The sequence below is a fragment of the Maylandia zebra genome, linkage group LG13 (genome assembly GCF_041146795.1).
Source record: "Maylandia zebra isolate NMK-2024a linkage group LG13, Mzebra_GT3a, whole genome shotgun sequence".
Classification (NCBI taxonomy): domain Eukaryota; kingdom Metazoa; phylum Chordata; class Actinopteri; order Cichliformes; family Cichlidae; genus Maylandia; species Maylandia zebra.
The window spans coordinates 12281183-12297380 of record NC_135179.1 but is presented as its reverse complement, the minus strand read 5'-3'; the positions used below and the strand labels follow the sequence as shown (position 1 = coordinate 12297380).

General features: G+C 39.8%; 1 protein-coding gene across 3 annotated transcripts in view; it reads left to right on the top strand.

Moving 5' to 3' along the window:
* The window catches only part of rgs17 (regulator of G protein signaling 17), a 28257-nt gene extending 13555 nt beyond the window's left edge, over positions 1–14702 (top strand). For all 3 annotated transcript variants that reach the window (XM_004551447.3, XM_004551446.3, XM_014409960.3), the window contains 3 exons: positions 3009–3083; positions 3169–3400; positions 5260–14702. In XM_004551447.3, the coding sequence (XP_004551504.1) occupies positions 3009–3083; positions 3169–3400; positions 5260–5448 (496 nt within the window). In that variant the 3' untranslated portion in view covers positions 5449–14702. The remainder of the gene's footprint in view (positions 1–3008; positions 3084–3168; positions 3401–5259) is intronic.
* The last annotated feature ends 1496 nt before the right edge of the window (positions 14703–16198 follow it).

Here is a 16198-nt window from a genome sequence, read left to right as displayed (position 1 = left end):
AAATTGTCTATGTCTTACACCAAAATCTGAGCACAAACAGACAGGTTAAAAATATGTTTTGATATTTCGGGGAACCAGCAGAGTTTCCAGGGAGTCGCTGAGTTCAGCCGAGTATCAGTTTCAAAAGTTCAGGTCAATTGTGGCTCAGCTATAATTAATATTAGAGCTGGAAGTATTAGTCAGTGGCTTGACAAACAAAAAAAAATGCAAAAAGGCTAAAAATCTCTCTCCCAAAATGTCAATTTTTAGTGTTGTGTGATTGTAAAATTAAAAGGTCAACTTTGGTAAAGGTTGGTGATTTTTTTTTTTCATTATTATTTATTTATTTTAAACATTAAGTTTAAAAAACAGTGATGATGTGCATTTGTCCCAGATTGAAGGACCAGAATCCAACACAACCAAAAAGAAAATAGTCAGCATCCTGTCACATACAGATTTCACCTTAGAGAATAAAACCTCCTGTACCATGTTGCCCACGAGCAAGGCACCAAAGCCAGGTGCTGGTACGCAGCTCCTATAGCTGCTTTGCTGTGGCTCCAGTCTTGCTGCGAGAGGGGAGTGAATGAAACATTGTTTTCAGGCAGTGAATGGTGAATGTGCTGCTTTTTTCACACCACTTCATCTGAAGTGGTGGCAGCCTGTGGACTGTGACTCTACTGTGTGTTTTTCAGTCAGACGCTCATATCAGATCTCCAGAATGAGCCTGGAAATTTGTCCTCAGAACCCTATATGTTTATTTATTTTAGTGTCGAGGCCGGCGGGGATCGTTAGTCCAGCCTGTGTGACACTGCTGAGAGTAGTATACGAGCTGCTTGTAAAGCACATATTGCTCTCTGTGTCACTTTTTTTGCAGTCGTGCCAAGTCGAGAAGTAGAGGCGTGTGTGAGTTTGTGAAATCTCTTGTGCCGTTTTAGAGGATCGGGGTGTATGAAAGTATTAATTTTCTTTTTATTTTCTCCCAACCTCTTACCCTTTAACCCCTCCTCATCCACCCTCACACAAGGCCCTATTCTGGTAGGGGTGCCTTCTATTTCCAACCACACATCACATGCAAAACAGCTGTGAGGAACAGCCTGTATATTTAGCAGTATTGTGAGGGCGCCAGGGGGCTGAGGCTAGCTTAGCCCATTACTTCTGCACAATGGGGACTTTGACAAGAGACTGCAAGAGGAAGGAAAGATCCTCCATGGTGTGGACAAAAATAGACAGCTCAGTGTGTGTTGCATTGTGGACTCAGCAAGTGTGACTGAGCTACGATAGACACAGAGGCTACCGTGAGTGTTTGCATAAAGACCTTAACTGATGCTTTATTGTTTTAACAGAGTACAAATTAACAGCTGAGAGAGCAGAGCTGCTTTCATTTTATCAGGTTTTATCAAGGTGGTGTCTTAGTGAGAAGCAGGAAGTAGAAAATGTCTGCCAAGCCACTGTTATGCATTTGAGACTTCATGGTATAAAACTGCAGCTTGCAGTAATCGTAGTGGAAAGCAGAAATTTCAGTTGACACACGAGATATCTTTAAATGTGTTACTGCCTTTTTGTCCATGAGTCCTGACCGGTGGGGTAATCTTTTTTTTTTTTTTTTTTTATTTAATTTTTTATCTGCTATTACTAAGTCCTGCTCCTAAATTTATACCACATATCTCTCTTATCTACACTCCTCTGCACAGTGCTACTGCACAGTGCAAATTTACTTAAATGTAGGCCTGCAGGAAAGTCTACCCAACCGCTGAACAGTAAGGCATACAGTAAACACAGCCCACATAACCGTTTCCTTTTTAATAGTTTCAGACTCATGCAGATACACTTTTCATACAGCACTGTTTGTAGCTCTTTGCTATTTTAAACGATATGTGTAGAGAGTGAAGGTTGGGGCTGTACTGAGAGGACGGTTTAGACAGCGTGAGATGCTGGGACACAAAAATATATCAAGTGTTTATTAACCCAAAGCGGCTGTGCTTGCTGACAGTTACTGGAGCATGCTGTCAGTTTAGATATAATTGATATAAGCCTCTAGCTGCCATTTATTTGCCTCCTGATGCTGTGCATTATGAAGCAATTCCCAGGTTTAGCACTGCGCTTTGGTTTATTTGACAGCTGGTGTACCCATGGAACAATAGACAGAGGATTACAAATAAATCTGGCTCTATGTAGCTGACCGAGTAAATTTGACTCCAGCGTCTCCTACGCTTATGTTGTTGGCTAACTCTTAAGATCCTTTATGAGAGGAGAAATCAAGTTGGTTGGATGTAAAGAAGAGAATGCGGAAGAAGTGAAGCAGTGCTTTGGTTAGGTAGATAGACTGGACAAAGGATTTTGAAGATGGCGTTTCTTGGTTGGAGGAGCACTACAGAAAAGATTCATGGATGTAGTGAAGGAGGTGCTGGTGGGACAGAGGAAGATGGAGGCAGATGATCTGCTATGGTGACCCCTAAAGGGAAAAGCCAAAAAAGGAGGAGAAAGGCTCACGACCTGAGCCTTTCCTTCCTGCAGTTTCAGTTTAGTTTTGTTGTTGTTCTGTAGCATGCTGGTGAAAGTGAAATCATTTTTTAAGCATAATGATCCCTATGAACACTTTTAATTATAATATTAGACAAGTTTGACCTGAATAAACAATGTTATCATTTTTTTTTTTTTTTTTGCTATTGTAGGACTAGCTTCCTGGCTATCAGCAGCAGATGATTAGTTCCTATTGGGAAGCTTTTATTACAGTAACAGTAATCTAATAACTTGCAGTCAACTTAGGTAATGTTGTATTAGCTTCACGTGTCTCCTCTGCTCCATTAAAGGGCACATAAATTATGTAAATGACAAATTATTCATGAATTATTGATTTTCCCTTCTCCAATCCATCCAGGGGTAGAGAAAACACTGACATGTTTATCACAGTCAATTTAATGTTACGACCCTAAGTGTATACATAAATATTAAAGAAATATGCTCATTTTAATAGGCATATATTGAGGCTTTTATTTTGGCAAGTATAATACTTTCTTCCTTTGATCCAGGAATGAAGACAGAATGGAGAGGAGTGAACGGCAGACCTGCACCAAGATGGACAGTATTGAAGCTACTGAAGAACAGTGAGTTCAGCTATCTATTCTCCCATTTGTGTGTCTCTATCAATCTAACACAAGTGTGTCTTTTTTCTTTTTTTTTTTACTGTAGACGCCCTAGCCTAGAGGAGGTGTTGTCGTGGGCACGGAGCTTTGAGATGATGCTGCGCTCGCTGGAGGGCCGGGAGGTTTTCAGGCAGTTCCTGCGTTCTGAGTACAGCGAGGACAACCTGCTTTTCTGGTTGGCCTGTGAAGAGCTGAAAAAGGAGACGGATCCCACAGCGGTTGATGAGAAGGCCAGGATCATATATGAAGATTATGTGTCCATATTATCACCCAAAGAGGTGAGCCACCACAGGAACGCAACCGAAACACTTTAAATCAAGACCTTGCACTAAATGGCAAACCTGTTTCCTCAGGGTCATCTTTAGTCCTGATTTATGAAACCCATGTATGGATTGCTTTGGTAGTCTCCAGTAATTAATCCTAATGAAACTGCCGATGCTTTCCTTTTTTTCTCGTTCCACTAGTTGTGTTAGGGCAATTTCCAAGGAATGCATGTCGCTATCAGGAATAAGTGTGACCACTTTACTATTCCCAAGATAAATTTTCCATTTAGCTACTACTTTATTTCCCATCAGCCATAGCTAGACTTCGTGTAGGGTTCATCACTAATTTAAAAATGTGGCCATGAGAAGTCACTGAACTAAAACTGTAAACACAGTTCATGGCAGTGGTTTCTTATTTCTGATTTACTATGCAGACATGTGCTAATGTGATTTACAACTATAGTTTTAAGTTGGATTGATTCCTCATTTGCAAAAGAAAAACAAAAAATGGTCTTTACACATGGATATGGGAGCTCTGCAGGTATACTGTGGTGTCTGGAACAGTAACTCTGGCAGAGGATCCGTTGGTTACTGTGCTTTAGGAGTGAAGCCTCTGTGGAATAGGCTAGTGCTGGCACATTCTGCACATCGGTGTTCCTCTAGCCATTCCTCAGTGTCATTTAATTAATCTATTAGCTGGGGTTTCACATTACTAAAATTTTAAACTGGGCACCAGCACCCTGAAAAATTCTATTTCTGATGCCACTTAGGAAAAAAAATCACAAAATTAAGCATTTTTTATTTAAAAAAATGATGATAATAATAATAATTAGATCATTACTGGTTCGTGCAAATGTATTCATCTGTTTATTTCCTGTGGCTTCTGGTGACTTGGCACCATATTTCCTTGCTTATCAGAGTTGGTAAGGTAGGGTGCCACAGCTTCTAGTTGCAGACTTATGTCTGCTTCATTTCCTGTCTGCTTCATAGCTTAACAGACAACTAATGTTACCAGTTACGCTGATGACAACACAAAATTCTTCATAAAGACTGGGGTGTTAGTCTTTAAGATGCCTAGTCACATTTGTTGTGCTGCTGTTCATCTGTTCAGCTGCTAGTGAGGGGCGGGGCTGTGTACTACCCTGTCTGCAGCAGTGCTGTGTGTGTGTGTGTGTGTGTGTGTGTGTGTGTGTGTGTGGGGGGGGGGGGGGGGGGAGAAGAAAAAAAAACGAGACTATTGCAGATGAGTAACTAATCCATGTCATGGCTACGGTACTGATGGTACCAAAAAACAAAGCAAGTACAATCACATTTTTTAGAGTTGTGGTATTAAAATGTACTGAATCCATTCTGGTAACGTCCGTATCTATCATTGGATTTGATGTTCTGCTTAATCAGGTTATTTGTGCTTATTTGCTTACTGACTTTACATTTACTCAAATTGGTAGGTTTGTAATGCCTCAGAAAGGCCCTTTGTGGTATGACTACACTCAGAAGCCTGATTGGTCTTTATACAGTAAAGTCAGAGAACCTAGTCACTTTATTTAACAGGGGTCTATGCATTTTCTTAATCTTGAGTGACAACTTTAATCGTTGTCATTTAAAAACCTGCTAGCAGCATGCTGGTTGTTGTGTTTGTATCTCTACTTCATTTTTGTTTGATGTAAATACTATAATTTAACACAACTCTGTATGTTGTTTATGTTATTTCTACCAACCAGACTGATTGTAGTGGTTGCAGTCTGTCGCAACATTATGGTTACCTTTCTGGGGTGGTGCATGATTCAATGCAGAAGTTGAAGTCCTTAGCACATTTCCTGTCCCAACAAACCACAGATCATCACTTCTACTTAATTTTGTTCTCCTTACCCGAGGTGAGTCTGGACTCACGGGTCAGAGAAGGAATAAACCAGAGCCTGGCGGAGCCGAGCAACCTGATGTACGAGGAGGCCCAACTCCAGATCTACACCCTGATGCACCGGGACTCCTTCCCCCGTTTCCTCAACTCCTCTGTTTACAGAGACCTCCTGGCCAGCAGGAGGCGCACCTGCCTCGACACCTAGTCTCCTCCAGCCTCCATCATCGCCATCAAATGCCAACAAGACTACTACTTAAACTTCAAATACTACTATGGTGCCAGAAGTCGGGTTTGGAAAAACCTCTCCCTCTTTTTTGGTTGAAATGGCCGAGTGACATCCAAGATAGCTGGTTGTTAGTTTTTTTTATTTATATTTTTTAAGCAATTTATATCCAGTTCTCCGCTGGAGGTGGGTCAGCCTTTGCTGGTGGTTATTGGTCAGTTTTAGACCATTAATGCTGGCCAGTGATTGTTTTGCTAGCAATTTGTGCTTTTCGTTATGGTTGACTGGCCAACCCACGTATCAGCTATCAGTTGAGATGGCCAACCTAGTGACCCGCTGTTGGTTAACTGTGGACAAAGACTCCTTAGGAGGTGGGAACAGAGTGCGAGAGAGAGAGACAAAAAGGACAAGCCCACTGTTCCTGTACTGTAATATTTTAGACCTCATGCTTTTTACCCTTACTTAGTGATATTCTCTGTCTTTACTCATTATTTTTAACAACTTTTTAGTTTTTTCAAGTCTGTCCCATTCCTCAGATGTCTTTCATTTAATTTTGCTCTTCATTCCTTCACTGTCCAAACATGACATCTATCTGTCGGTGGGATTTAGGGCATTTCTTGCCCTTTTAACCAGTAGACACACTGGCTCTGCATGCAACTCTCTCTCACTATGATCGCTTGATGATATAAGCCGCGGACTGCAACTGTTTTTGAATATTAAGAGGTATTTAAGGGGGGCGGGGAGGACTGTATCTCTGTTTGGCTGTCTGTGTCCAGTGATGGGAAAAAGTAAACTTCTGACATCTTTAGGCTTACTGCAGTATTTTTATTGAGGAGATTTGAAGGTGTCTGCAGCACGTGCAGCACCTACCATTTATCCACCTGTCCATCCAATCCATCCGTCCATCCAAGCACTTTCCTTCTTTAGGATTCGTTAACTGGGAGAAGGGCTAGAATTGTGGTTGGGCAGCTACATCTATTATTATTACTCATGAACTTTAGACAAAAAAATCTCTCCACTGAGAAAATCACAATGCCTTTACATGCAGGAAAAGGCAGCACAAGTGCTGCTGCAGGTTTTCTGGAAAGCAACCACAGTTTGTCCACCAATCCCTACCTCCCTTTTTTTTTTTTTTTTTTTTTTTTACCCTCGTTTCCCTCCCTCCTCCTCCTCCTCCCTCCAGTTCAGACCATCAAGGCCTGACAAGCACAGGTGCCCAGTCTAGGGGAAAAAACACAGCTGGAGAAAAACAAACAGACGAAAAAATACATTGAATCCAAATAAATAATCATCTAAATTTTTTTAATTCTTGAGCAGAAAAAGAGGGCTTACCTTGTAGTGTTTTTACAGTGAATTTTTGAGCATTATAGAAAGCCGCTTCTGCTTTAAGAACAGTAGCAGAAATTGCAGGCGCGGGTGTAATGTAAAAGGTTATCAAACCCTGGCTTTTGTCTGTAAGGCTTTAGCTTTAGTTGTGGCTAAAAACCGGAGATTGGATGCCTGTTATAAGCAGTTACGCCGAACCAGGTCCCAAACACGATGTCAGAGATGCCGTGATGACGTCAGTACTGGTCGCTAGGCTGTGGAGCCTTGGTCCTTCTGCCGTGTGGTGGTCCTTCAGTTAGCTACTGCCTGTTCAAGACGCTTGTTTCTTCATACCAGAGCTAGTGAAGAGGGTTGGTAATAACAACGCTTGCACACGGGGCTAGTAAAAGAAGCTTGCATAGTCATGCTACACACTCGCCTTTTCAACTAGCCGTCTAGGTTTCAGCATGCTGTAGTCAAGCAGTTAGCATGCTTGTGCTAGCCATGCTAATTTTCTACTCCACTGCCAGCCCTCGCGCACACTCTGGTTTGTTTTTCTAATCAGACTTTGACAGCATGCTACGGTAACGGCCGTGTGTTTATGGTACAGTGACACATTTACCAGAGAAAAAAAGAGGAGAGTTTAAGCGGTTGTGCCAAACCTCCCATTAACATTTTTAATACATGAAATGATTTTTTCTTTTAATGATGTAAACATTTGAACATGAACATGTGCATCCACATGAACATGTGGATGTACAATAGACAGTGCATGAGTGCTGTATATGCTTTTTTTTTTTTTTTTTTTTTTTTTTTTTTTTTTTTTTGTAATTAACTGAGCCTCTGAGTGTATTCAGCACTCGATAGGTAGCTGACCTCCTGGCTTGTTTGGGTGAGTAGTGCCACATCTTAGAGTGTCAATGAAACGGTGCCACTCCTCACTGATTAATGTCGGCATCCATGTTTCTGGCTCCTTTAACTACCTAACATTCATGTGCCAAGCTTGGTCTAGATTAATTATAAGAGCGGATGTTGCACGACGCCTAGCAGGCCTTTGAAATGCAATTGGATGTCAATTTGAGGCTCTGTCTCACTTGTCGGAAAGTTAATTAATAAACACCTTTCAGGATATAAAGTTTTTGTTTGTTGCCACTGTTTCTAAACTGCAACTTCAGGTTTTGTTGGAGAAACTAAATAAGGAAACGAATGAATACAAAAAAAATCCTTTGCAGGAGCCTGGGATTTTGATGTTTCCTCCAGACTTATTTCAACAAAAGAAACAGACAGGATGTCACAGTAGTACAAAAGCTGTCTGCTGTGAATAATGGTCAGGAAGACAGGTTGAAACTAATAACCACGCCACAGTTTTTCAGTGTTCCTTATTAAAAATATACTCTTGTTTAACCTTTGGCAATATAGTACTCACATTCAGGCTATGTGAATATCCATAAGGGCTTGAACTGATATTGCTTGGCTGCTTTAATGAAGAGTTCTGCATGCATGCGCCCAGTTGACCAGAAACAGAGGAATACAGAGTAATTTACCAATTCTGATACCGCAAGATCAGCTTTCACTCTCACTCCTTGGAACAGTTTTACCTTTTCACAAAGTGAAAGCATTTTAGACATTTGTATTTGGACAACTCTGGAACTTTTTAACTCATAAAGCTCTCATGCAGACACATCCCTCTTCTGCACACTAGAACTACATTTCCTTGTTTTTTTGCAGGTTTTTTTCAGAGTCTATATAAGTAACATGAGAATGTTTCACCAACAACCAGATATTGAAATCATGGTGCAATCAAAACAAGTTTACATTTATAAATTGTGAGATGTGTGTACCTTATTAAATACTCGTAACTGTGGGAAGCTAACAGCCAGCAGGTTTGAAGCTGGCGCGAGTCTCTGCCCAGGGCTAACGGGCAAGCTGGAGTTTAAAACTGGGAGCGTTTTACAAGGAGGACAGACACGGTAGAAACCCAGGTTTTCTGCTCGCGTCCATTCCTCGTAATTTATTGTGACTTTTACACAGCGGGGAGAAGTACACAGTTGTTTATTTTTAATACCTGCGTTTTAAATGTGGATTTTGCAAGCAATGACGATGATGTGAAGTGATATAGTTGTCATCGCTAAGTTTAGATTTTTGTCTTTAAATTTCCATGGATTCCAAGTGAGAGGGTCTTTAAAATGTGGCTATGGTTTTATTGAGTAAAAAATATATAAAGAAAAATATTAAATAAAGGTTGCGAGCTAGAGCTGAAGTGTCCTAACGGGATGGAGGAGGTTTGCGAAGCTTTGGCCTTACTGACATGTTTTTTTTTTTTCTTTGTATAAAAAAGAAAACAAACGTCTCTGTAGGCTTTTCACTACCTCTCATGTTGGTTAATTTATTTCACATCTAGTTGTCAATGTAAAAGTTGTTTTTAGATCTACTTGAAGCCTAACACTGTAAACAAAAATGTGCACAGAAAATGACTATGTATATGACCAGAGGGGTTAAAGAGAGTTTGGCCTAGTCAACATATTTCTGTTTGTTTGTTTGTATGTGTGTTTGTTTTGAACTTGTGTTGAGCTGAACTAGATTTTGCATCTCTATAAAGAATTCAGGAATCCACTGTCTAAGGGCTAATCCCATTTTTGCCTATGCAAATCTGTTACTGTGGGTGAGTTGGGAAAGGGTGAGCTAATGCACCTTTCACCTGTTTTAGATGGACCATGGTTTACATTGCCCTTTGCTGATATTCTTCTTATTCAGCAAAAATGTACGCTTATTTTTGTTTATACATATACATACATACAAAACAAATAATATACAGAGTAAATAGTATATGCCTTCGTGATGATAAAAAAAAAAAAAACAAGAAACCTTGATGAAAACAAATAAATGTGTTGTCTGACATTATGTGGCTGTGTGCTGGAGTCTTGGTAACCTAGATGACTGGAATTCAACTTGACTGTCATAAAACTGTCATTACTCTCAGGCTACAAGACTTGTAGCTGACCCTGTGCAGTATTACCTGACTGAAGGAATAAATTTTATTTATTTAAAGATCAACCAAATCATGACTTTCTGTGACAAACATGTTACCCTGACAGTAGCATGTTATTAGACAGTGGGGTAAACAGGGGACCACCAAGGATTTGTCCTTATCATTTTTAAAGCCTAAGACTATGTAACTTTTGGTAGGAAAAACCTTTTGTTGCCAAAGTAGGGGTAGGCAGGTGTTTAAACAGCAGTAAGTGTTTAAAGAAAAATATATCCGTAGTTTTTATGATCTGAAAAAGAACTTCACTCCTGCATCTCCTCTGGGCTTGTGATGCCTGTGATAAAGAATTTTGATCAACTACAGGTCCTTACAGACCAAATCACACACGGGAGAGCTTTCCTTTAGTGCTTTAACTAAAATCTAATGAATTAAAATCTACTCGACTACTCAACTAAACAGTAACCGGAAACAATATCAAAGTGCTACTACAAAAAGACTTAAAGGCAAACTTCTCCCACTTCTGACCAGATTGGGTGAGTAGTACAAGACGAGGATGAAGAACAGCGGATAAGGTGGTACAATGGGCTAAGCCAGAGACTTAACGTTGGGGAATGTGAAACCAGAAGGGGAGTGACATACAACCATATTCCTATGCTCGACCTGTTAGTGGGGCTTGAAAGAGAGAGGGGAGAGTGGCAGGAGGAGGGATGATTTTTCTTTTTTCTTTTTTTATTCTGTAATTGTTTTGTCAACCCCCCCCCCCCCTTTCTTTTTCTTTTTTCTTTTTTTTTTTAAAAAAAAAATCCATATTTCTGCCTACTACAACTTCAGGGTTAAAACAAAATGTTGTTTAGAAGTAGCACAAGTCATAGAGTTAGCAAACACACTCAGTAATGTCAGTCGCACAGCAAGTTCGTTAGCAATAGCTAACATTAGCCACTTTGTCACAGAGGCCTAAAGACTGCTCGGTGAACGCTTGGCAAACTGATCGCTGTAGAAAAAAAAAACTGATCAATTGGTGAGCAGTTGCTGGCCTGTATGTCTTTCAAGACATACAGGAGCTACATCTGTGTTGTATACGATCTATGGCTGAAGCAACACGTTTCAAAAGGTGCAGCTTTTACTTTGAAGGCGTTGCACTCTTTACAGTTTTAAAACCTCTTGGCGAGTAGTCGGCAAACGCAGACAAGTCAGTGTCACGCAAACTTAGGGCAACTGTAGCAATCTACTCATCGTATACTACTTTGCTATCAGTTTCAGAGATGGCAAGCAACATCCAGAATCCTCTCACACCTGGTTTGAAACTGCTCCTTTTTCCACTGTGACTGATGGTTGCCAAGTGGTCTCCAACTGGTCTCTACGCCTGTGTGACAGGAGTCTTAGTTACATCCAAACTTTGAGTATACTGAGTGGAAAGAGTTTGTTTTACTGCTTATGAATATAATTGTTTTATCTCTAAGAGTGAGACCGTGTTATTGACTCATTCAAAAGTTACATAGTCTCACTTTATAAGGGCTTTGGAGCTGGCGCAAACATGGAAACAAGCTAGCCGAGTCAATGACAGTATCTGCCTTTGAAGTGTGCACTGTCCACACGCAAGTCGCAGTAATTCACTCTAACCATTCAAATAAACCCCGCTCACCATGAAGTATTCCATATTTTATTGTGATTATCTTTGTTGTTTGTCAGTAGACTCTCCACGAATGTTGTGAATTATATGATGAAATGAGTGGCAACACTGTGGCAACAGCAACTTATTTTTCTATTCTTCAACTTACTGTTCTTTTTGTAGCCACATCCAGTCAGACTATCACTGTGTTTATACAGTAGCATCGATGTGGAGCAGAAGTGGGCTTTGTGTTTGTTAAACACTCCACTAAGGCAAAACGATAGACTAGTCAGTTATAAGTTACTTACGGGACCATTTATTCAGCTCTAATGAGCCACTTTTAATGTTCAGTTGAGGTTTGATTCAGATCTAAATTATTTTTTAACTTTTTTTTTTTTTTGTCAGGAAAATTTAGCTCCTTAACTGAAATGGAAGTGACAGTAGGATGGTTGATGGTGTGTGTGTGTGTGTGTGTGTGTGTGTTTTCCTTCTTTCCACAGTGCATCATGGCTAAAGAAAGGTTTATTAATTGATGTCGGTTTTGTGTGTTCCCTCAGTTGGATTTGGTGCCTCTTTATGCTTCACAACAGACCTCAAGATCTTGTTTTCTTGTCTGTCTCACTCTCCCCCTGTCAGGCTTACGCTTTCTCTCTTTGTGACATCACATATAAAACTCTGTTATTAGCCGTTAGTGGAGAGACGGGCCAATTTTACAGCAAAAAATTGCACTGATGTTTAATTCCTCCCTCATATTGTCTGTTTTGTACCTCTTCTGGAGGTGTTTGTGCTACTCTCGGAAAGAGATTTTGTCCGTGCGGGTACTGCTCGAAGTTGGTTCTCAACAGTTTTAGGCAATCACTTCTCTCTTTATTGATTTAGATGCCTAAGCCTCTTGCTTTATGTCATGCCTTTGTAGATAGATCACGGTCATCGAGAAATTATCTGCAGGTGAAAATGAAAAAAAGAATTTTACCGTCACTTTAGGCGATTAGAAAAGTGACATTTTTTTCTATTCAGCATGCTTTGTGCTAAATAAATGAAATAATTCAGTTATTTGCTATAAACGATACTGTATGAGTATGTATTCAAGTACTGCAGTATGCAGACAATTAAAAATATGAGAAACTCTTTTGAGAGGTTCATATTTTTCTTCTAGTATGTTTGACTATAATATTGATGGTTATGGGTACTTAATTCTTGTTTGAGTGTCTCATGAATTACCCGAATGATTAAATGAACATCTTTGTAGTAACAGATATGGTCAGTTATTTCCACATGCATGATTTGAAGAGAGATTTACCAGGACAGTGCTTTTTAATCCAGAGTCAGGCTCAACTTTTCGCTGTTTTTCACTGGTTGCTTGACACGTCTCTTGAGCGAGATCCTGATTGCTTTATTTTGACAGGTGAAATTTAATCTTTGTGGTCACTAATGGTCCAGAAGGTGGTCTGGGGTGAGATGTATATTAAATTTGGAGCCTCATCCTGCCGCACTAAACAGATGTGACCTCCCTTTTCAGAATTGAAATGCAGAGATGAGAATAGTAGCCAGTTTAAGGGTGAAGTCTTAAGACAATAGAAAGCATCTCACTGTCTCCAGTCTTCAAGATGACTGCTTGTATGTATGACTTTGAAATTTATCAGAGGAAACTGATTGTCAGTTCTTAACTGTAGCATGTAAAGACTTTTATATCTTCTAGTTTAAACCCAACCTCATGTTGTAAAATAGCACTGGAGGGACTCAAGTCTTGTGGCACACAGTGATTTAAATCTGTAGTCCAAGAAAGAGAGAAAATTAAAAAGTATTAGGGAGTTTAGACTTTGTGAGAGATATTCAGTCATGCTTGTACTGGCATTTTTTTTGCATGATGGAACAAGACAGACAAAATATTTGCATCCAGTTTAAAAACAAACAAACTAGGTTTAAAGAAAATTGCAGGGAGGAGTGTCAAAAGGAAAACGGATGATATATACTTGTGTACTTTTTTTGGTGAGATTTATTTGGGAAGATGGGAAGAAACTGCAAGCCTGACCTGAGGTTATTAATGCTGCAGTCACACTAGGGAAAAACGGGGTTGGAGACTGAGGCATGACCAAGATTATTGCAACCGTGTGCCGTTTTGGTACCGTCTGCGTGTATTTATAAATTAGATGCCAATTTATTAGCAAACCAGAGTGACTCTAGTCAGCCTGAGTTGACTGCTGGTATTTCTTTATTTTCAATGCCCTCGCGTCTTGCTTTATGCCATGTTTTCTGCAGGTGAAATGGGTTGCCTGGTGGATGAGAGGCCGCTCCCCAATAGGCAACCTGTGAAATTGCCTCATACTTGAAAGTGGGTGCTGCAACCACTTGCAATCAGTCTCCAACCAATTGCAAAATATTCAGTGTATTCACCAGGGGACCATTGGTTTAGTTTTATTTTTGCCATGTTAATTTTTCCTCTAGAGTGACTGAACCATAAGCTAGAAATAAACCTCACATAAAACCATTTTTTTCTTTTTTTTGTAATAGCAGCAGGCTCCAGTTTCATTCTTGCAGTCCCTGTTTTACTCTCATCAAGAAAAGAAAATAAGCCTATTTGCTGAACGTCACACAGTTTCTTTACGAATAAACAGCCTAAAAAAATATAGAGCTTTGTGGAATTCAATTAAATAAATAAAAAGAGGGAAACTCGAACTGCAAATGTCCAACTAAGTACAGAATGAGTATGTCTCTGTGGTGGATGAAATGTGCCAAAATAATAATCTACCTTCCACTTTAGTGGAACGGGGTGAAAAGAATTGTTGGAATATAAAAAGATCCTGATGAAACGCATTTCATGAGCTTTCTTTTCATGTTGCTGTTGTGGGTTTGTGTCACTTCTGAATCATTCACATGTAATCCAGCTACCCAACATGTAACCAACAAAACCATAATATAACGGGCACTGAACCTTTTGAGATGTGACTGATGTGGACTGCAAGCAACCAGGTCAGCTCCCAGTAAAATTGTACAACTCACTCACAAAAGAAGCTTGCTATTATTTTAATTTTATCTTTACTGTTGCTGTTAATTTATTCCAGTCAGAAGTTTTTCTGTCATTGTTTTTCTTTTTAATCTGAAAAGACACAAAAAAATGTTGTTCATCAGCCTTTAAGCATCATGTTTACACGGTGCTCAGTCTTGGTACACTTTGATCTACGGTTCTGTCTCTGTCTTTGTTTACACAATGACATCTTGCATTAAAAGAAAACTCCAACTTATGGTAACTGCCCTTGAATATCTGTAATTTAAATCGTGCTGCTAGAGAAAGAAATCTAAATGTAACAACTTACAATAAATACTTAATAGATTTTTGCCAAATGTGACTGTGTTTTTCTTTGAAGGTGTGGGAAATGAAGACTCTGATTTAAGGGACTCCAAATTGATTGTGTGAGAGACAAGGTCTGAAACAAAAGAAATATCCAGTGAGCAGCATTTGTGTGGACCAAAAGTCCTTGATGCCAGAGGTCAGGGTGATGATAGGAAGGCGACTGTAACTCAAATAGACTCTCCTTCCAACCAAGGTATGCAGAAAAGCATCTCGTTGAACCTTCAAGCAGATGGGCTGCAGCAGAAGTCCGCAGTGGGCACCGCTGACGAGTGATCTGAGGCTACGATTGAGTTATCAAAACTGGACAATAGAAGATTGGATAAACGTTCCCTGGTCTGTGCCTTGATATCTGCTGTGACATTTGGATGGTAGGATCAGGGTACATGATGAAGTGAGCGGCAAGTCTATTCATTTTTATTGTAATTTCCCTTTTATTAATTATGGCAGCAGGGTGTGGTTTCCCGACTCAGCTGTAGGAGGGAGAGAGGTGGGGCATTTACGGGGTGGCAAGGACTAAATTCAGTCTCTTATTTCATCAATTTATCATTTTAATCCAGAGTTAAATATCTTAAGTAACTATCAAGCAGGTGTACAGCCAATTGTGTGTAGGGATTCATGGATGAACTCCCTTTTGTAGATTTTTAAGCCTGTTCCTTCATCTTTATACCTGAAGCTGGCCAGTTTTCACTTGTCTGGTACAACAATACAAATAGTTTTCCAGGATCAATCAGGAAAAAAGGAACCATTTTAAAATCCAGACTGCAATCTGTCCACATAGGAAATTGTGCAAAAGTTTTAGGCCACCACTTATTTCTTTATATTTTTCTGGGGAAATGGGTGAAGCGGTTTGTTGAAACATGCAACGTATATGGAAATGCACGATATAAGGCAAAAACACAGTTTGTGCAATCCTAATGAGTTTGAAAGTCTATAATGGGTTTGACTACTTTTATTGTTTAACATAGCGTGAACTCTCTCAGGTCATCTGTCTCGTAATTTCTTCAAGTGGTCTTCAGGAATAGTTCTTAAGGCCTCTTGAAGAACATTCAAAGCTTTTCTTTGGATGTTGGCTACCTTTTGTTACATCCTCTGTAAAAATTATTGCAAATTGCTTCAATAATGTTGAGGTCTGGGTTCTGAGGAGACCAATCTATGACTGATAATGTTCCACTGTGTTTTTTCTGTCCAGGTATGATTTTAAGCCAGATGAATCAGCTAAAAGGCCAGATTCACCTCTCAGATCCTCTGCCTAGTCTTTGCTAGATTTCTTGTATTTTGCTTAAGGACACTGCTTTCAGATACTGGTCATTTTCTTGCATTTTTTTTTCTTTTTAGGTCTGATACTTCTTCTTTTATCCCCCACTTGGACAGCTTCCTCAATTTCTTTCAAGGACACGCTGCACACCCTGCAGAGGCTTTTCAGCTAATAGCTCTTAGTCAATCACCTTGTTGGTTCAAAAGTACCAAATTATGTCCATAA